At 38.5% G+C, this 22,984-nt stretch overlaps 1 protein-coding gene across 3 annotated transcripts in view; it reads left to right on the forward strand.

Moving 5' to 3' along the window:
* Positions 1-22,984, forward strand: part of KLHL2 (kelch like family member 2) — a 105,426-nt gene that overhangs the window by 17,320 nt on the left and 65,122 nt on the right. For 2 of the 3 annotated variants that reach the window (XM_032863676.1, XM_032863685.1), the window contains exons 3-4: positions 7,345-7,451; positions 18,887-19,008. In XM_032863676.1, the coding sequence (XP_032719567.1) occupies positions 7,345-7,451; positions 18,887-19,008 (229 nt within the window). Of the gene's footprint in view, positions 1-7,344; positions 7,452-18,886; positions 19,009-22,984 lie in introns of those variants that run through there. The other variant, XM_032863694.1, reaches the window with a different exon arrangement.

The raw sequence follows: 22,984 nt of genomic DNA on the forward strand, positions 1-22,984 counted from the left end.
TCCTGTGGGCAGTGGGAATCAGGGAAGGTTTTTGTCAAGGGGAGCAGCATTGTAAGATTAATGATGTTGGAGGAACAACCTGGCAGTGTGGTGAAAGGACACGTCTTTAGCAACACATCTTTGGCAGGAAAGTCAGCTCTTTAAATTTCCCTAGCATGAATTGGCGGGGGTAGGAGCTTTTCCGAACACTAACATTTTCAGAATCAAATCAATAGGTCTTTACAGAGTGCTTATTATGTGCAACACACTGTATTGGGTCTGTGGAGGAGACAAGCAGACTAAATCTCAGACATGTTTTATTGAGAACGTTATGCTGTGTGGGCTTTTTGAGATGACCAAAAAAGCGAAATGTCAAGAGGCAGCATCTTGCCTTCACAATAAATTTTAAACAGAAAAACTTCAGTTTTGTAGGTTATGGGATAAGACTGTATTTGAGCTTTAAAAATTTCAGATACTATTAGTTGGGGGCAGCCTGTTCCTTGTTTAGAAGGAAGATAATTTTGATCCTTAAGTTAGGAGTTGAAAGTTCTTAGTAAGGATAAATCATATGAAACCATTCAAATGCTCCCCTATACATCACATATAAGTCATAGATATTTACTGGTTCAGTTATAATAGCAGTTTTTACATTTCCAAAGATAATTTAAACAAGAAAGCCTGAAGCTCTCTCTTAAAGGAGCCCTTACTGTGTTTTTCCTCCTGGACTTTTAGACATTGTGGGTCCAGATCACTAGTAGGATTAAGTTATCTGTTGTGCAGCTATGAAAAAATTGAGTTGTGGCTCTTTAGTTATTTATATTCTGTTGCTTATTTGGCAAGTGAATTAAAGAACAGACTTAAGTGAGTCTTTCTCTTCTATACCACTGTTTTATACTACTGTTTTTAAAAGAGATTTAGGAAATTACATATGTGAAGTTTTTTTATTGCTCTAATACCTATTTCTTCCTATGGTAAAAGATTGTGAGTTCTTTTATTTTCATATTGTACTAGAGTAGAATATAAAACATTCCTTGAAAGAGCAGTTGGGAAGAGCCCCCAAATCAAATAGACTTGTTTATTTAGAAAATTTAAGATAATGGTTTGATGCTTCTAGGCTCAATTTAACTGGTAATCTTCTACAGTGTTTCTTTTTTTCTTTTCTTTTTTTTAAGATTTTATTTATTTATTTGACAGAGATCACAAGTAGGCAGAGAGGCAGGGGAAAGCAGGCTCCCTGCTGAGCAGAGAGCCCAATGTGGGACTCCATCCCAGGACCCTGAGACCATGACCTGAGCCGAAGGCAGAGGCTTAAACCACTGAGCCACCTAGGTGCCCCATCGACAGTGTTTCTTAAGCACATGTGATTGATCTCTTTTTCAGTGTTGTTTATTTTTTTGTGCATTTTTAAAAAATATTTTATTTATTTATTAGAGAGAGAGTGAGAGCGCACAAGTAGGCAGAGCAGGCAGAGGGAGAAGCAGGCTCTCCACTGAGCTGGGAGCTCCACGTGGAGCTCTGTCCCAGGACCCTGGGATCATGACGTGAGCCCAAGGCAGCCGCTTAATTGACTGAGCCACCTAGGCTTCCCTTAGGTGGAGTTTCTTGAGGATGGATAGAATCATTGAACATTTCAAAGTGTACGAATAATAGATAGCAGGGAAGTAGTTTACTGACCCAACTTGTTTCTTTTCCCTTTCTCTGTGTTGTTGAATACCTACCACATATGAGATAGTGTTCTGTTTCAAAGCTCATTTTCACTAGGCCCTCTTAAATCCGAAAATCAGAAGCTCTTACTGTGGCTTTTTTCTTTTAATTATTGTAGCTAAGAGTACCTCATGATTTATTTTACCAATTTAAAAAAAAAACATTTTAATGAGGAAGTTTCTTTGTATACATCTTATATATTCTATCACATAAGCTTTTCATCATGTGTTCATAAACTGCTCTCTGTATTACTTTTCCCCCTGAAATCCCTCATCTTCCTCATTTCTCTGTTCTCCCTTTCCCTACCAGCTTTCCTCTGTCCCTAATATCTTCTTTCACTTTATTTTTAATTACTTTTTCCATCTTCTCCTCTCAACTGTGACCAAGTGTTCTTGCAGGTCGTCAGCTCTGGAGATGTTACCTTCCCTTTTCTGAGGTGTTCGGTGACATGCTTTCCCCCGTCTTCCTGTCGTTCTGCTGTCTTGATTCTATTTGAAAAGAATAGTATTCTCTATTCTGGGACCCTTTAGTAGTTTCAGGCAGTTTCTGAGTCACTGACGAGTAGTTTTCCCTAACTTTCCAAATTGACTGTCACCACTTCCTGCTTCCTATTTGAAAATCTCGGCAGGTGCAAATCTGTTGAGGGGGTTGTGCTGTTTTTCAGGACTTTTACTATGATGGTGAATCTTATTAAACCCAGCATCCTGATTTTTCTCTGTACTTAACTGCCACAGAAATTCAAATTCCTATCAAAATCAAACCACCATGGTTTTAAGAAAAAGAAGGAAGACAGTGGTGACACTTGTCAGGGAGTTCTGTTGCTCTTCGAGATTATTGACGACATAGCCGCATTGTGTCTCCCTTGTCTGTTGAATAAAATTGTCAGGTACAGGAGGTTTGGTTAAATATGACTAAGTCAGCAGTCATGAAGCCTTTCATGTTTAAACCAGCTCATCTCCCCATCCCACCTCCCTTCGTGCCGAGGACAGTATTCCATGATGCAGCCATGTCCCGAACAGCAATTCCACATCTGCCTCACCCTCTGGTTCCTGGCCAGTTTTTAATCTCCTTGGTTTCTTTCCTTCTTGCCTTGATTTCTGACCCCTTGCCTAATTTCTTTTTATGTCTTGCTGTTATTTATTTATTCTAACACCTGATGCTCTTTCAGAGATGACTGTGGGCACCTTCTTGGGCTCTAGTTTGTGGTTTGCACATGGACTCTGGCTGGCAGGTCATCTCTCCAGCCTACTGCTTCGGCTGTTCCTCTGATTCTACTCCATGTGGCAGGAATGCCTCCAGGTTTTCCCTGGCATCCGAGGGAGGCAGATGGACAGATGCCATATGATAGCCTCACGACCCCCACTTCTAGTAGAAAGTAAATTCTTTTTTTTTTTTTTTAAGATTTTATTTATTTATTTGACAGAGATCACAAGTAGGCAGAGAGGCAGGCGGGGGGCGGGGATGCAGGCTCCCCGCTGAGCAGAGAGCCCCATGCGGGGCTCGATCCCAGGACCCTGAGATCATGACCTGAGCCGAAGGCAGAGGCTTTAACCCACTGAGCCACCCAGGCGCCCCAGTAGAAAGTAAATTCTTATTTCATGAGACTACTCATTATTTTTGACCTCTCAGAGCTGGATGGTCTGTTTTACTTTGAGAAAATAGATATACAGCAGTGATAGGTTTTTTCCAGTCTTAGGAATCAGTCACTTTGTATCAGTAAACTAAAGGATGTCTTGGTATGTTCGGGCATGTTTCATTAATTTTCAAAACAGTATCTTTCCTGAGAAGGACCAGTTTGCATGATGATATTTCATTTAGGAGATGGAGTGCCTTTCATTTTCCTGGGCAATTTGAGTTTTACATAAGGCCTGTATGATGTTAGCTCTTCTCTGCATTTGAACTTAGAAGCAACTTCCTTTGCAAAAGCCTCTTAAGGTTGGGGCTGGCCTCTCTTGTGTGTTCCCACACACCCCACGCCTGCCACACCTTAAAAGTTATAAGTTCATTTTTGTAATTACCTGCTAGCTTGTGTGTTTCTTCCCAGTCGACTGTCAACTCCTTGTTATTCATGGACGTGATCTTGCTGTTGTAAATGAGTGTAGTGCGTGCTTGCTTCGGCAGTATGTCCAGTAAATGAGCATAGTGCTGGGCGCACAGTAGCCACTCTCAGTATTTGACAAATGAATGAATACATGCGAATTTTGCTAAATAGCAACTTTATTTGTCTTGTTATTCAGGAAGACTTACCCTTCTGCAGTTCATTCCCTCATTAGATTTCAGGTAATAGGAATATAAACTCAGAAACTTACCATGTAGACTTTGGATATGTGCTGGTAAAGAAGTTGCTCTTTTTTTTATTGCCAGACTTTTCATTTGTAGCTCACTCCTCCTTTCCCAGAAGTTATTCTGCTTCTTATGAACATGCACATTTGGAAAGAGGTAAGAGCCAGACTCTTTTAGGCACACAAAGTGTGCATGAAAGAAGTTTGGCTGAAAGAAGTTTGGTCAGCTCTCTCTTGTCTTTGAGTGCTGTTTTAAAATATGGTATTTCTGGAAACAAAAAGATAAAAAAATGAAACACTAGAACTAAATATGTTATTGTTTTGGAATGCGACCCCTGGATTCTGTGTGACCCAGCCTAGGGTGCGGCTGCATGCTAATTTGACAGTATGTTTACTTTATTAGTTAACTAACATCAGCTAATAAGCTGGGAAGGCCAAGCTAATTACGTGACAACCAGCAGGTGTTATGCTAGATGGTTTCAATCAATGAGTGATTGTAATTGAAGCTAAATGTAATTAATTATGTGATTTGGGGGTGTTCAAGTGTAATTCCACTTAAGTTCCATCTTGAAATTAGAGCACTAAGAAGGACTACTACTGACAGAAGGAAAATAGGTGTAAAGATGTACTTGACTCATGTTTGAGTTGTGTCCAGATGCCCTGATCATTATAGGAACACCTGGATGGCTGCATTCTTGAGAGGCTGTGTGCAACTCTGCTGACCTCAACCCTTCCCTCTCCTGCTCTTTGCTCACTCTTCTTTCTCTCTGCTTTTCTTCTTCTGGGGGTCCCCATGGTTCTGTGCTGCTTCAGGTCTGTACAGCACACGCTCTTCTCTCTGTTAGGGAGTTCTCTTGTTCCATTTCCATCCTGCTGATGCGTACTTGTTTTTAGAACTCAGCTTCAGGTCAGTAGCTGAAGGAAGACTCTTCTGACCATTCCTCTGATTTAGATATTCCTCCAGCCCCTTTATGATGATGTTTTCCACTTGATCCTATAATTTTGGCATCATTAGTCCTTACTGCTAGGCAGCTTAAGGGCAGAGATGATCTTACAGTGATTTGTTGAATTTGATTTTTCTAAATATTCTTGTAAAGGTAGTGATAAAAACCCACTAAAATTAGGCTTTTTATAAATTATATATCGAACTTTAAAAAATGTTTCTAGAATATAGTATGTCAACTAATCATGCTATTTGATTTATACTTTTTTAAAAACAGATTTTATTTCTTTTTCAGAGATGGAGAGAGCATAAGCAGGGGGAGTGTCAGGCAGAGGGAGAGACAGGCTCACCACTGAGCAAGGAGCCCAGTGTGGGACTCGATCCCAGGACTGCGAGATCATGACCTAAGCTGAAGGCAGATGCTTAGCAGACTGAGCCATCCAGGTGTCCCTGATTTATACTTCTTATTCCCTGTTTTATTCAGGTTTTACCAAGTCTTGAAATAGCACAGCTTTAGGTGGTTTTGTGTAGTGGTTAAAAGGCTTTGGAGCCAGACTCCATGGATTTGAATCCTGGCATTGCCAATAGTGGGGACTTAATGGCTGGTTGTTCATCTTTAACCTTGACTTTCCCAGCTATACATTTTGGGGGTAAAAAATCCTAATAATACCTACCTCATAAGGACTATGGTGGGGTCTAAATGAGATAATAAATGCAGGTAAAGCTGTTACCTAGCATTCTTCTAAAAACACCACTGGCTTTTCCCATAGTTACTTGTGAACCCACGGAATTCATAGACTTGCCGATTGGTTTTATATCCTCCAAGCAGACAGTAGACTTTGTCAGTTTTCCACAGTGGAGGACTCACTAATGGGGTAACCTCAGGCCACCTTTGATGACTCTAATGTGGGACCTGCCTGATGTCTCATAGAGCATTGTGAGCCATTACAGTGACACCCATGAGCCATACTTCAGTCTAAAGAGTATAGCAGACTTATCCGTAGGGAGGCCTGCAACACACTTATCACCACTGCTGTGGGACTCCTTTTTCTTAGTTGCTCTTGGATTGGAGGGAAAATAGATGCCAGTAGGATCTCCAAAAACTTTTGGTGTGAGCGCCACAGAAACAAGTTTGTAAGCACTGTGGAAAAATGGAAAACTTCAACTTGGTGAAGCTCATGTGAAAATGTTGCTTGTGAGCTCCTAGAAAATTACAGAAGCAGACAGGCCACCCTTGTAGGAAATAGAATATTGGAGGAGGGGGGCCAAGTGTGACCTACATGTGCTATACACATAAACTCAGTGCTTGGGTGTTTGAGGTGTGGAAAGGACTACTTTTGGGCTCACCACACCTGTTTCAGTTATGACATGACTACTGGTAAGATTGGTTTTAGACTTGGAGTCTCTTGCTTATTCTGGAAGAAGCGTCAGCACCACTTTTTGCCAAAAAAATAATTCTGTGACATTCTCACTTAGCTGGAAAGGCTCATCTAGCAGTTTGTGTAGAATGTAAAAAGTGTTCATCACGTGGTTTTGAATGACTTAAAATGGATAATTCAGAATTGGAGGGATAATTATGTTTGCTGAATAATGGTTTGTTTTAAGGTAACAAAATGCTTTTTAATTTTGTATATGGTAATGTTTTTTAGCCTTGAGGAATGAGATGGTTTGCGCTGGTAAAATGTTCTGATTAAGTTAAGCTTCAGATGTCTTATATGCCTTTTAAAGGTGTAATTGAATTTAAGTTTACCTTTGCTTCATGACCAGCATCATTTTAAGTATCTTTTTTGTGTGTGTACTTTGACCCAATTTGGTTTCCTACATATGTTTTATTTTGTCATCATCTTAATGTCAGACTGTCGTCTGCCACTTCTGCTGATGTTCTCAATTCAAACAACCTCCCCTTTTACAGTCCATTGATGGTTTGCTGCCAGTAATTTACTTTAGGTTGAGAAATCAGTAATCAAATTGGGAAAGATTTCTCTGTTAAACAAAGGCAAGATTCTAAGTGAGGGCCCAACGCCTGCCGGGCATTTGTCATGACTGTTTCCTGTGTGCTTTATGTTTAGGAATTCTCTTTTAGAGGATGGCAGTTTTATTTATTTATTTTTTAAAAATATTTATTTTAGAGAGGTAGAGAGCGCATGGATGGGTGGGACGGGTAGAGGGAGAGAGAATCTGAAGCATGCTCTGTGCTGAGCGCAGAGCCTAAAGATGGGGTATCAATCCCAGGATCCTGAGATCAGGACCTGAGCTGAAATCAAGAGTCAGCTGCTTAACCGATGTGCTACCCGGGTGCCCCACAGGATGGCACTTTTAAAAGTTATCCTCAACTTCAGAAGAGTGGGCTTTTACTATAATATATTTGCATAGGATGTTCAATACATTTATTATTGGTATCATTAAAATTTTTTTTCTCTCTCTCCTTTTAAACAGTCAAAATTTGCTGTGTGATGTCACAATTGTGGCTGAAGACATGGAAATCTCTGCTCATAGAGTGGTGCTGGCTGCCTGTAGTCCTTACTTTCATGCCATGTTTACAGGTATGAAATGTCTTAGTTATGGGTGTTTTTAAAATGTATCCAGATCTGGGCTTTTCTCTCGATATTTTCTTTTATTAATATTTCACTGTTAGGAAATTCAGTATTGCAGTGGAAGTAAATGCTCTTTGTTTCAAATTCCTCTTCCTCATTGTTTTTCGTTTTTGTAATCATGTTGTGTGTATGTGTACATTGCATTCACATACTCAGAATTTTATGCTCAGTTTTCCCCCTTTATATTTATGCTTACACATATTGACTCAGTTTACTTTCCTGCTATTTATAACAACTTTTGGCACTTTGTTATTTTGGCAGAAGCAAAGTTTTTACTTTTTTACTGTTTACTTTTTACTGTTTATGTTTTTACTCTTTCCATTTTTTTCAAGTGATTTTCACATATGCTTCACTTATTCTATATCATGAATAAAGAGATGTTTATTTAATGTCCATTGACTTGGATACATAAAAAAATAGGGTGAACACTTAGGTAACTGTAAAAATACAGAGAATGATTTTAGTACTTCTGGAAAAAAGTAATTTATGCCTGCAACAGTTGAAGTCCTTAACCTCATTCTTTTTTTTTTTTAAATTTTATGCATTTGAGAGAGTGAGCCTATGAGCACATGAGCAGAGGGAGAGGGAGGGAGAAGCAGATTCCCTGCTGGGTGTGAGCCTGATGTGGGCTCAATCCCAGGACCCTGAGACCATAACCTGAGCTGAAGTTAGACATGTAACTGACTGAGCCACCCAGGTGCCCCCTTAACCTCATTCTTTAAAAAAAAAAAAAAAAAAAAAAAATTGAATGTGTTACTGTACAAAGAAATGAAGTTATATGTTCTAACAGTGAGCTTATAATCTTATGAGTATTGGTTGGACAAACAGAATACTTATAAATAGAAACATATTACACAAAAAAGCATAAATATAAAACCATTCATACTTTAGAAGTCATGAAGTATTTCTTGTGCTTAACATTTTGCTTAGATACTTTAAGAAATACAGACCAGTGTAAGTGTGCTTCCTGCCCTGGTAATGATATGCACACTTTAAGTATGCAGTAGTGTATGGAAGATCTGGGTGCCTAGGCAGTGATGCTGGTGGTAAGGGCTGTGATGGGCAGCACTGAGAGAAGGGGATCTGACATTCCTAAAACCTGATAGGTTTAAAGGGTTCACACACATGAAGATGAGTGTGGAAGGCCATGTGTAAAGGATGGGCTTAGTGTTTTAGGAGTAGAGGAGAGTCTGGAGCCCCTCAGTATTCAGCCTGTTGCAGCCTTACTGTTCCTGAACAGTTAAATAATCAAGAATGTAGGAAGGATAGCAGAGGGGCTGTGAGCCAAGTTGGAGGGGTGCCTTTAGCTGAGGCTGATTTGAAAAGTCAATACTGATGAAGTGAGACTAGTAAAATTTTTATGTCCTAGGGTTCATTTCAGTGTCGTGGTTCACATTTATTTCTCCTGGACAGCTTTCTCAACAGAGTCTCTAGGCTTATGAGAGGAGGGTTCTAGTTGGAATGTGTTGGCCTAATTTAGGAATTCCCTAGTATATAGTGTTGTCCCCTGTAAGTAGCATTCTCTCAGTTGACATTTCTATTGCTACTTCCTTGTTGGAAACTATGGGAAGCTCATGTCATCAATTTATGCTTCAGTTTCCCCATCTGGAGAAGGGGGATAATCATATTACCCATTTCCTAGGATTTTTGTAAAAATTAAATGTGATCATGTATGTGAATTTCTAAGCTGTTTACTTGGCACATAGAAAATACACAGTTAATTTTGGCTGTAATTATGGTTATTATTATTATTATTTTAATTGAAGAATAGCAGACACACAATGTTCCATTAGTTTCAGGGTTACAACATAGTGATTCAGCATCTCTATATGTTATGCTGTGCTCACCACAAAACTAGCAGCCATCTGCCACCATACAACAGTATTACAATATCATTGATTATATTCCCTGTGCTGGATCTTTTAGCCCCATAACTTATTCACTCCCTAGCTCCCCTTTGCTCATTTTGCTCATCCTACTACCCTATCTTCTCTGGTAACCACAAGTTTGTTCTCTGTATTTGTGAAACCACAAGTTTGTTCTCTGTATCTGTTTCTGCTTGTTTGTTTGTTCTGTATTTTCGATTCCGTATATAAATAAAATCATGTGGTATATATTTTTCTCTAACTTATTTCATTAGCATGATACCTTCTAGGTCTATCCATGGTGGCTCAAATGCTAAGATCTCGTACTTTTTTACAGCTGAGTAGTATCTATTCATAGTAGATATGTACCAAATCTTTTTTCCATTCATCTATTGATGGCCATTTGGTTTGCTTTCATATCTTGGCTATTGTAAATAATGCTGCAGTAAACACAGGGGTTGTATATATTTTTTCAAGTTAATTTTTTTTTTTTTTTGGTAAATCCAAAATATAGAAAGAACTTACACAACTTAACACCAAAAAACCCCGAATAATTCAATTACACAATGGACAGGGGACCTAAATAGACATTTTTCCAAAGAAGACCAATGATAGGCAATAGACTCGTGAAATGATGCTCAGCATCATTAATCATCAAGGAAATGCAAATCATATCTGTCAGAGTTACTAGAATCAAAAAGACAAGAAAGAACAAGTATTGGCAAAGATATAGAGAAAACAGAGCTTTTTTGCACTACTGGTGGGAATTTAAGTTGGTACAGCCACTATGGAAAGCAATTTGGAAGTTCCTCAAAAAATTAAAAACAAGCATCCCACATGATCCATTATTTTTCTTATGCTCTAAATTTCTAAATGTCTTTATATTCTATAAGAGTAGAAGATTGAGGAAGCCTTAGACTAGACTATTTTTCTTAAAGATTTTATTTATTTATTTGAGAAGGAGAGATAGAGATAGGCACAGAGAGCACAAGTGGGGAGGAGAGAGAGAAGTAGGCTCTCCATTGAGTAGAGAGCCTGATGTGGAGCTCCCATCCCAGGACCCTGGGATTATGACCTGAGCCGCCAGTTTCCCCGACTAGACTACTTTTTGATGAATGTTTTATTTTCCACAGAGTTACAAAAATATATTATGAACTTAAAACTGCAAGATCAAGGTTAATTTCCTTTCTCTTCAAAAGATAGCACTTAGAGTCTCCAGTTTCCCTCAACTTTGCATATCCAGAAACATGAATGCTGGATAGGGGTGGAGGATTCTATTATATCTTTGTTCTCCTTTTGTGTTTACTTTATGATCTAAACTACATTTTACTTTCCCTCTTTTTTTTTTTTTTTGGTCTAACGAGTCTCAATTCCTCATGTTTTAGCTGATATCCAATTTATGAATATGTGGGCTTTGCCTAGTGATGGGAATGAGAGGCCCTGAAGATATTCTGATTCTATAAATATCCCTAGTTACTCAGTTAACTAGTGGGTGGGTACTTCTTGCAGTCCAACCTGCTTCTGAGGTTTTACCGTCTATATGTAGTCAATTTCAGATGGCAGTGTACTAAGATAAGTGCAAAATATGGATACTGTATTAATTTCTGATACATATAAAGTGAATACCTCAATTATGTTGTTTTTTCATAACTTTTTTAAGGCATGTTTTACATATTATAAAATTTACCCATTTCAAGTGCAGTGGTCAGTGACTTTTAGTAAATGTATTGAGTGGTCATCACTGTAAATCAATTTTGGAACTTTTTAAAAAAGATATTATTTATTTATTTATTTGTCAGAGAGAGGGAGAAAGCACACACAAACAGGGAAGAGGCAGGCAGAGGGAAAAGCAGGCTCTCTGCAGGACTCAATCCCAGGACCTGGGAATCATGACCTGGGCTGAAGTCAGACGCTTAACCGATTGAGCCACCCAGGATTCCCAGTTTCGGAACATTTTTATTCCCACATTAATGATTTTGAATTCATCCATGTCATAATATGTATCATGAATTTGTTTTTTTATTGCTAAATACATACAGTTGTATAGATACACAACAGTTTGAATGTCCAGTCACCTGTTGATGGATATTTGGGTTATTTCCAGTTTTGTGCTATTATGAATAATCCTGCTGTAAATATCCACGAGCAGTTGTTTGTGTGGACATTTAATTTTATTTCTCAAGAGAGTAGGTACATAGGAGTGGAATTGCTGGTCCTATGGTAAATTTCTGTTTAACTTAAAAAAGACTGCTATGCTATTTATATTCCTACCATTAATGTACGGGAGTTTCCACTTCTCCATATCTTTGTCAACACTTGTTGCTTTTTTTTTTTTTTTTTTTTAACTTGTAGTCATTCTATTGGGTGTAAAATGGCATCTCTTGCAGTTTTAATTTGTACTTCCCTAATGACTGATGACGTTGAGCTTCTATCTTTTCATATGCTTACTAGGCTTGACTTTTATGGTTCTTTAGCAATAGATGCTAGTCACCTTTCTGGCAATCTTTCTACATTTTCTACTTTTGAATCCACTGAATAAGTACATCATTTGTCAGAGATTAGGTAAGGAAGATAAGGAGATTTGGCCTAGGTGGTTTATAATATGTACATATATTTATTTATGTTTTGCTAGAATATGAGTCCATTATTTCTTTTTCATTTACTTTTCTTTCTTTCTTTTTTTTTTTTTTTTTTGGCCTGAGGCCCTGTTAACTTTATTTTTAAAAAAATAGTGAAGCCAACCAGTAGACCTTTATATGCTTCCATTGCATCATATGTTATATATATTTATTTTTTCCTGCTTCGTGGATAATCAGAAGTGTTTGCAATGGCACAGGGCATTACCTACTCTTGTTTTCCTGTGACTGCCTGTCAGGAAATGGGGAATATGCACATGTCCTTTTTTGGCCCTTGTTATTAATCTCCCATAAATCGTAGGGGAATTTTTCATTCAAATTATAGCACCTAAAAAAGAATTATGTTACTCATTGTAATTCCAAGTATATGGGTAGAGAAGGGAGGTGAAAATAATTCTGTGATAAACTCACAAGTTTTTACTCTGCGAAGTATGGGCCTATTTAGAGCAAGGCCAGGTGGTTTAACTGTTACTTGAGAAAGCATATATCAGATAAGGGTTCTTGCGCTTTTAGGTTACTGGTTACAGATGTGGCATTTAAAATGCCATTTCTCTTACACAGATACATTTGAGGCTTATTTAGTGCCACAGGCTAAAATATCTGACATCAAATGGGAAATAATGAATTTTTATTTTTATTCTTTGTTTTGTGTTTTTTGATGATTTCTTTTGTCATATTGAACATGATTCAGTAAGTTAGAATAGGAAAAGGTAGATTATCATTTGCATAATTAAGAAGTGAGATTTTTAAAAAGGTGTTTGGTTATAATTATCTAAGATTCATGCTTTCATTCATCAAAAAATATTTATTGAGCATCTCTTGTGTGCTAGATCTAGGTGTGAGGACTTCAGAGATGAACAAGATAGATAAGTCCCTGTTCTCATGGTTCTTCTTAGCAGGGGAGGAAAGGTTAGAGAGTAGATGGAAAGAAAAGATCATTTCTGATATCACTGACTGCTGTGAAGAAAATCAAATAGGGTGTTGTGGATAAAGAGCCTAAATTAGGATGCTTTAGTCTACACATGACAGAAACTCCACTTAAACTGGTTTAAATAGTAAGGAAATGTATTCTCTCATAACTGGGAAGTAGGCTGGACACCAAGCCTGGTCAGATCTGCAGCTTGAGAATTTCATCAGGGATCTGCTTCCTTCTCTCTCTGCCCTGCTGTTTGCAGTGAAAATGTTATCCCAAGGTTGTTTCCCCTTATGAATGACAAGATGCCTATAGAGTGGACCCAGCATCTCAAGGAAGGAGAGGGAAGGCGTGCTTTTTCTTTTTTTCTCTCTTTTAGGGTCTAGCAGACTTTTTCCTGAAGTTACTCAGACTAGACCAAAACTGGCAGGGGAATACAGCTACAGTGTTTGCCTCAGATTAGTGGTAGGATTGGGGAATTATGTACCATGACCATCATAGAGAATGGCTTGCAGGGACATCTGGGTCAGCTTTCCAGAATGAAAATACCTGTGTGTCATCTATAAAGAACTCCTCAAACTCAACACACACAAAACAGATAATCATATCGAAAAATGGGCAGAAGATATGAACAGACACTTCTCCAATGAAGACATACAAATGGCTATCAGACACATGAAAAAATGTTCATCATTACTAGCGATCAGGGAGATTCAAATTAAAACCACCTTGAGATATCACCTTACACCAGTTAGAATGGCCAAAATTAGCAAGACAGGAAACAACATGTGTTGGAGGGGATGTGGAGAAAGGGGAACCCTCTTACACTGTTGGTGGGAATGCAAGTTGGTGCAGCCTCTTTGGAGAACAGTGTGGAGATTCCTCAAGAAATTAAAAATAGAACTTCCCTATGACCCTGCAATTGCACTACTGGGTATTTACCCCAAAGATACAGATGTAGTGAAAAGAAGGGCCATCTGTACCCCAATGTTTATAGCAGCAATGGCCACGGTCGCCAAACTGTGGAAAGAACCAAGATGCCCTTCAACGGACGAATGGATAAGGAAGATGTGGTCCATATACACTATGGAGTATTATGCCTCCATCAGAAAGGATGAATACCCAACTTTTGTAGCAACATGGACGGGACTGGAAGAGATTATGCTGAGTGAAATAAGTCAAGCAGAGAGAGTCAATTATCATATGGTTTCACTTATTTGTGGAGCATAACAAGTAGCATGGAGGACATGGGGAGTTAGGGGAAGGGAGTTGGGGGAAATTGGAAGGGGAGGTGAACCGTGAGAGACTATGGACTCTGAAAAACAATCTGAAGGGTTTGAAGACGTGGGGGGCTGGGAGGTTGGGGGAACCAGGTGGTGGGTATTAGAGAGGGCACGGACTGCATGGAGCATTGGGTGTGGTACAAAAACAATGAATACTGTTATGCTGAAAATAAATTAAAAAAAATGATTAAAAAAATTTAAAAAAGTTTTTAAATAAAATAAATAATATTTAAAAAATAAAAAAAAAATACCTGTGTGTCAGTAGCTTCTTTGTGACCCAGGACTAATGACAAACAAAGGGACAATAATGATTAGATTATAAATGAATCTGAAGACTAATGGAGTAAAATTTATGTATTACACGTAGCTGTAAATTTGCCATTCACTTTTTAGAATTTCAGCACAGTAAAAGATACTGCATTATACTTTTATATTTTTCTCGGATATTTTTATGCTAAACAGTAATGGAAATTAGAATGATAGGATTTTTGCATTGAAATGGATCTTAGGGTTTGCTGTCCTAATCTATTCACTTTTTAGAACTTTAGAGTGCATAAATAAAGTCACCAGTTTTTGCTGGGTTTCAGGAGCCTTGATTAAAGGTCTTTGTGATGGGAATGTTTCTATCCACAAATATGTCCGTAAACTTTTATAATTGGGAGGACTTCATCTTTTACTCAAAAAAAGTAGAGATGATGCAGTGTTCCCTAGTGAAGTATTTAGCTTGCCCTAGAATGTATAGTAGATGTTCAGTGAATTTGACTAAAATCCTTCATAGCTAGAAACCCATGTTCAAGACTAATTCACGTGTTAATTTTGTTGAGTAAAGATGCTACATTTTAGATTGGCACATGTTTCACTTTTTTTTTTTTAAGATTTTATTTATTTATTTGACAGATAGAGATCACAAGTAGGCAGAGAGGCAGGCAGAGAGAGAGAGAGAGAGGAGGAAGCAGGCTCCCTGCAGAGCAGAGAGCCCGATGTGGGGCTCGATCCCAGGACCCTGAGATCATGACCTGAGCCGAAGGCAGAGGCTTTAACCCACTGAGCCACCCAGGCGCCCCCATGTTTCACTTTTTATTCTTCTAGTCATTCCTTTACCCAACCAGAATTTATTGGGTATCTATAATAGGTCAGGCATTATGGGGTATAAAGATAAGATGAAAAAGATATCTTGCTCTCAGGGAGCTCAAGAATCCAGGTAGGGAGAGCTAAGTACTATTAGGACAGAGTGGATTTGCAGGAGGTACCCAGGTGTACCCAGGGTAAGAGCCTAACCCAGCTTTGGGCCACCAATAGGTAAGTCTATGTGGAGAGAGGGTCCAGCTGACTCCTGAAGAATGGGGATTAGCCTGGGGAATGAGAGTGGGGAGACAAAGAGGACAAAGCTGATAAAGGCATCAAAGCAGGATATCGTTCACTGTATGTGGAAAACTACGGGAGTTTCTTCTGGATATATTTTAAGGCCAGAAGTGGAAGAGAGAGGAAGCTGGATAGTGAAGCAGGGATGGATATGGAAGGATCACCTGTGCCTACACTAGGAGCAGCTGGAGGCTTTTGAGTACAATGGTCAGATCTGTAGAGTTGCCCTAGGGGCAAGGAAAGAATTAGGAGGTTGCTGTGCTGGTGTTGGCAAGATATGGTAGGACTCCAGTGACCTAGTGGTGGAAGGGATGGAGAGGAGAGGGGGCATTGATTTGAGGTCTCTCTGAGGTTCATTCTGAAAGTTTTAGTGAATGATGGGATTTATTTATTTGTGTGAGAGAAAGAGAAGGCACAAGCAGAGGGAACTGCAGGCAGAGGGAGAGGCTGTGCCGAGCAAGGAGCCCGATGTGGGGGACCCTGGGATCATGACCTGAGCCGAAGGCAGATGTATAATCGACTGAGCCATGCAGGCATCCCTACAACTCTTTAGTATGTGTTTTAGTTCTTAGTATTGCTGGCATTCTCAAACTATTAGTGCAATCTGTGGCAAGCTATTCGTTACTGTTTTTGTAGATTAACATGAAACATAAAGATTATAACATTTTTAAAGCAACATATAATAGAAGTTGAATTTGATGAAAGCAGATACAGTTTTCTGGGGAAAGAAAGAATTCATTAAAAATGACATGGAAGGGGCGACTGGGTGGCTCAGTGGGTTACGCCTCTGCCTTCGGCTCAGGTCATGATCTCAGGGTCCTGGGATCGAGCCCCACATCGGGCTCTCTGCTCAGCAGGGAGCCTGCTTCCTCCTCTCTCTGCCTGCCTCTCTGCCTACTTCTGATCTGTCAAATAAATAAATAAAATCTTAAAAAAAAATGACATGGAATATATGAATTAGCAAAGTATGTCTTATAGTAATATCTTAAAAACTAGGATATTAAAAACTGCTTGTCATAGGACTGATTTCTCACTCAAACATTTAAGTTAAAGTCAGACTTTTTTTTTTTTTTTAAGATTTTATTTATTTATTTGACAGGGAACACTAGCAAGGGGAATGTGAGAGGGAAAAGCAGGCTTCCCACTGAGCAGGGAGCCTGATGTGGGGCTCCATCCCAGGACCCTGGATCATGCCCTGAGCTGAAGTTAGATGCTTAACTGACTGAGCCACCCAGGCGCCCCAAAGTCAGATTTGTTTTTGTCTAAGCTAGGTCATGCGTAAGTCCTGAGGGCTGAATTCACTCCTTGAGAACTGAGTATGTGGCTTTATACTTGTGTGGCTCCAGGCCCTGCAAGGCTTTATACATTGCCATAGCCCTATAGGTGAATTAGATGTGGCCTTTGTCTAAAGTCCAAGTCCACAGTCCCAACTGTCTTCATGTTAGACACAAAAGAACTTTGAGATGATACAAATCCCATCTGTCTACAAGATCCGGAGAGAGTAGGATAGGGGTTGTGCCTTATATGCAAATGAAGAATTATATTTCTGTATTTCTCAACCTTTCTGTTTTCTTCCCTGTCTTTAAAGGGGAAAAAAACAGGCTGAGGCAACACACACATAAGCCAGTCCCCTGTCTTCCTACTGTAGAGGCATATATACCTCTTCCTCATTAACTATCTTCCCTTGTAATACTGGTAGATGTCCCCCCACCCCCACCTCACCCCTGTGCCCCTCCCTGGGAGGTGGCAGGATACTTTTGAGATATTTTAGCTCTTAGGAGAACAGCTTCTTTCTGAGATCTTGTCAGAAATAATCTCTAGGGAAGTATGCAGTTAAATGTACATCACTATTATTATTTCTCTCCTCCCAGGGTTTATGTTTACAAAGAATTCGGTGTAATTATGGATTCCCATAGGCTTTTCTGATAGCTTATGGTCGCTGACAGTGTACCATGGCTAAAAAAAGAAATGAACTTTCAAGAAATCCTGAGGATGTTATCTTGTTTTTCTGACAGATGTTGGATTAAGGTAAAAGTGAGGGGTGGCAGCATCACTTTTGATGCTGCTGCTTTTATCTTTGTAACCTAATGGAACCAAACCCTTGTACCAGGTGTCTCATGCACTCAAAATAATTGTTAGACTGCCCTCATCATTTTAAAAGGAAATTTTCTTTCTCCAGCATTCGACACTTTATGTTTCCCTATGTCTTGGGTCATTTTATGTTGTCCATACATGTGTGGTCAAACCTGCTGCTTTCTCTCCCTAAGTTCCCTTCTCTTTTCTGCTTCCCTGTTTCTTTCCACAAGAAGGATCTTATTTTTGATCCTTGAATGTTCCATTAGTTCAGTGAGTAAAAGAGAGAGGTCTTACAGCACTTTTTCGCAGGCAGTGAGATAGAAGAACATCTGGCTTTAGTAAGAAAGGCTGGTATAGAAGTGACTTAGGTTTGTGGATAAAGTTACCACAGATGACAAAGAGGAGCAGAACATGGGCTAGAAGATCTCTGTAAGAAGCCCCTTGTCCTTGACTAGCCCTTTTGTGATCCCTCTTTTATCTTGCATTCCCTCAGTGGCTTCTGTAGTTTGTGTCCTAAATGTTTTCTGCATGAGGGTCATGCTGTCCCCGAGGACAAAACCTCTGTGTCCATTGCAGGTCACTCATGCACATGGCAGCCACTGCTGTGCTTGTTGAATGAGTGCTGCTGACTAAGTGAGTCCTTTTTAGCAAGTGCTCATTGCTATTAGCCAAAAGGGGTGACATGGTGACTCTTCTAGTCATGAGTAGAAATCCAAAAAGAAAACAAGCTGCCCACAAGCATGGACCAAAAAAAGCATGGACAGAAGCAGATACTGAACTTAATAATTCCATAGGTATTATAGTTGAGCATGTGGCACGGTCACTGCTTTGATGTGATTTTCAGGTACAAGTGGGTGACAAGTACATTTTCTGGTTTTGGGGGAGGTAATGGAATGTTCTAGGCCTGCAAAAAGTGTCTGTTTGTGTTGCTTATGAAATACAGCGAGTGGCAAGAAAATGGCATTGGGGGATGCCTGGGTGGCTCAGTGCTTAAGCCTCTGCCTTTGGCTCAGGTCATGATCCCAGGGTCCTGGGATGGAGCCCCACATCCCGCTCTCTGCTCAGCAGGAAGCCTGCTTCCCCCTCCCTCTCTCTCTCTCTCTCTGCCTGACTCTCTGCCTACTTGTGATCTCGGTCTGTCAAATAAATAAAATAATTAAAAAAAAAAAAAAGAAAATGGCATTGGCATTTTCTTTTCTCTACAGCAGTGGCTTGCTGTAGCGTCAACTCTTCCTTGTTTGTGTTTTAGGTGAAATGAGTGAGAGCCGAGCAAAGAGAGTTCGAATAAAAGAGGTAGATGGCTGGACCCTGAGAATGCTGATCGATTATGTTTACACTGCAGAAATTCAGGTTACAGAAGAAAATGTACAGGTGAGAGTAAACCCCTCATACCATTTAGCTCTTCATACATGCCATTTTTTTTTAAATCAAAAGAGCATACCTGCACCGCAGGATACTTTTTGTACTAAAGTAGTGGAATTCATGGTTAAAACTGAATTTCTAAGGAATATTTGGAATGATTACATCTTTCTAACGATGTTTCTGATTTCAATATCTTTTATATTTGAATCTTTGAAGTTTGAATCTATCAGTTCTCTGAATGACACTTGTTTGTTTGTGAAAACGCTGTCATACTCATTTATAACTACCGATTGATGCTGCCACATTTCTCTATTCCCTTGAGTTTAAAATCTACAAAGGATATTTTTGACTATTAACAGTCTTTACTTCTTTTACTATTATAGCATCTTCTGTAATTCTAGAATTTAGCTAAAATTTAGCGTTGCATTTTCTTACGTTCTTTAAAGAACACATGTTTTATATATATGATGTAAAGGAATAATACAGATATATATATAGTATATAGTATGTAGTGTAGAAGGTGAAAGTGCCTCTTTTAAATTATCTTTTCAGACCATTTTCTATGCAATTATGTATATTCATGCACTCACCCTTGCACAGTTTTCCTGATATAAATATGCCTGTTACTCTGAAACTTGCTTTTTTCACTGTACAAAGTATCTTGAAGTTCTTTACACATCAATATATGTGGGCCCAGCCCCTTCTTTTGGCTGGCATCCCATATGTTAATCAGTATATATGATTTTCCACTTTTATAAAGGTACTGCAGTGAATGAACATTTTTATATTTACATCCAAAACTAATGGAATAGATTTCTCAAATGTAATTGGTGGATCAAAGGGTACATGCATGTTTTAATTTTTGATAGGTATGCCAAATTGCCAACTGAAAATTAGTATTTATACTCCTTCCAACAGGTAAACTGTGTTTTGAGGACAACAAAAAGAATTAGGACTAACTTCTTAAGAAATAATCTCTGAATTATACTTGCTCAGATAGGAAAGTGTGGGCTCAATATTTTGTTTCTTGTAATTAGTTGAAATATGATACAAAATTTTTGAGTTTGGAGACTGAAATCTTTGGATATTAACTTGTTAAGACATTCTGTTATTAAATCTGAGATATTGGCAGTGGTGAAGCCTTCTGATGATCTTTCCCAGGTGGCCTTATTTGCCTTTGCTTGGAAATCCAGCTCATGAGGTAAAGCATTTGAAACAACCTTGGTTGGTACTAGAGTTGTGTATAAAGGTGTGAATCAACTGCTGTGTGAACTTTTTTTTTTTTTTTTTAACCTGGAGAGTGTTTGGTACATGTCATGAGGGAGAACAGTACCAGCATATTACTGCAATCTGATTTTTTCTGTATAGTTATGCTAGTTTCTGGGTTTTGGCTTATCGTTTTGAAAGAGACATTATCTTGGTTTTCTTCGTGCTCCTTTTTAAAAATTCATTTGAGTTCATGGGCCTCATTGTGCCCTGTATTTGACCTTCAACCAATGAATTGCTGATTGTCATAATATGTGACATGAGGGAAATTTGCAAAAGATGTTTTAGGCCTAAGAGAATAGACTGTGTGAATTCAGCCCTCAATGCTGTTTGCAGTAGTTCTTGCGGTGGAGACATTGGCCTATGGGGAACTGGGAAAACGCCTCTCATGTTTCTTTTAATAACTGTCACATTCTAGTCCTGAAATATTAGTCATCATAGCCTTTCAGAAAACCTCTTGCCATGCTGATTTGCCTTTTGTGTATATGTTCAGCTCCTACAGGAATACATTCAGAGTTGTATTTGGCAGACTTACTAAATGCTTAATATTCATGTAGTTTTTATTTTTGGGGGGGAGGGTGGGGGAAGAGAGCATAGGGATACCTTGGTATACAAAGCCTCATTTACATTCCATTGAAAAATACTTCATTTAGGAAAGGAAGTTTAGAAATAAAATTGATTAAAATAAGTTGCCCTTTCTGTAACAAGTATTTTTCAGTGAAATACATAGTAAGGGTTTACCTATGAAGATATGCCAAACTGCTCTCTCTTCTGTTTTGTTTATCTTCGTGTACATTTTGTTAGATCTTTCTTATAAGCACTGTTCACCTTAGGGAAGGGAGTGGTATGGTGGAGGTATGTGATGTACTTTATAAAGTTAAGCTGAAATTTTAAATGGCCCCAACTGGGAACCTGGCTCTGAGTAGGTCTGTTTTGAGAGAATTGACAGTGGGGATAGAACTTTCTGTAGTTCAGAAGTTTGTTGTTGTAGGTGTATTTTCTTAATTAGACCTAGAATCAAATGTCAGATAACCTCTCTTTTAGTAAGTTTCTGTTTTAGTAATAATAAAATATGATTTTAGGATAACAGATGTCTTAGTGTTTTACTTTGGGATTGCATGTTTTGATGTAGAATCATGGTGCCGTAGAATGTTGAGGTCCAGCTGTCTTGGTCAGTTGGTGCCAGAACAGGACCATAACCCTGCTTTTCCTGATTCCTACTTTAGGGCCTCTTCTGTGATACCATACAGTCTCCTATTACACAAATTAAAAAATTAGATATAACAGTCATTTGAAGTGAAGATTGAACTTTGAGTCAGAATGAGGGAATGAATCAATTTGAAACATTAACTCCAGAAAAGGAATAATTATTACTGTGTTATGTAAGTCATGGGACTTTAATTTTTGGCTCTTTAGGGTTTCCCTGATCTATCTTTCTTTCTTTCTTTTTTTTTTTTTTTTTGATGTTGTTGTTTTTTTCTTTTAAGTTTTTAAACTTTGGTTTTGAGTTTAGGTATTTGCTTTTATTTATGGCAAGATTGGGGAATAATTTGAGCTGAATGAATTTCTTTGTGTATTTTTTTAAAGGAGAAATAAAAGGAGAATATATATCTTACTACAATCATTTAATTCGGCTTGTTGTTGCTATTGAGTAATTTAACTTGTTTCTGGAATTTCCGGTCAAATTTTATAAACATTCTATATCTGGGAACAGAGAAAATAAAGTCAAAGGCTTTTATAAGGTAGGTTTTTAAACTTGGGGGCATCATGGAACACCCGAGTGGCTCTTTCATTTAAGCATCTGACTCTTGGTTTCAGCTCAGATCATGACCTCAGGGTTGAGCTCTAGCCCCACATTGAGCTCCAGTGGAGCCTGCTTAAGATTCTCTCTCCCTCTTCTTCCCCTGCCATTCACTCGTGCTCTCTTAAAAAATACACACATACACAAACCAAAAACTGTTTAAATTTGGCGCATCAGGAATTCCTTTGAGAATGATGAAAAACTATGGACCCTCTCCCAAGCAAAGTACACACAGTTGTTTATGCACACAGTTTCGCATACACTTTAGAGAGTTCGTGTACTTTGTCTTTCCCCCCTCACTCTCCCACTGTTAAGAATACTTAGCTTTATATGTATATGTGTGTATATGTGTATGTGTGAAGGGATTTTACATGAGTTTATTTTCAGCTATGTGCTAGGCATTTTACATATGTCTCATTTGATATTCACAACCTTATTAGATAGGTATTACTCCATTTTGCAATTAAGGAAGCTCAAGAAGGCTAAGTAATTCGCTCAGTGTCACACAGCAGCTGTTAAGTTGTCATTAACTAGTGCTGCTTAAAAAAGAAAGTTTATAAATTTGAAAATTAAAATACCTTTATAACCAAAAATATTTTTTTCATTATCTAAAAATTATTGGAGGTTTAACTCTTCTTCTTTTATCAATCAACATTTTTGAAGAAGCCTAAAGCAACTTGAGTTTTTCAAAACATTTACTTCATTGCTAAATTTGTGGTTTTGTTACATACATTTTGACTTCTCAGCTTTTGGGTATTTGTTTTGGCTTGCTAAAAGTAGCTAAGAGTTTTTTTCACTTGATGTAAGTGTGAAAAACAAAGGTAAGAATCTTAATAGATAGTGCCAATGTAAGTAAATACTCTCATTTCCAAATTAATATTATGAGTGTTCATCAAGGGGGCAAGTGGGTGGCTCAGT

Source organism: Lontra canadensis, unplaced genomic scaffold (genome assembly GCF_010015895.1).
Source record: "Lontra canadensis isolate GAN:19392208 unplaced genomic scaffold, GSC_riverotter_1.0 scaffold1, whole genome shotgun sequence".
Lineage (NCBI taxonomy): Eukaryota > Metazoa > Chordata > Mammalia > Carnivora > Mustelidae > Lontra > Lontra canadensis.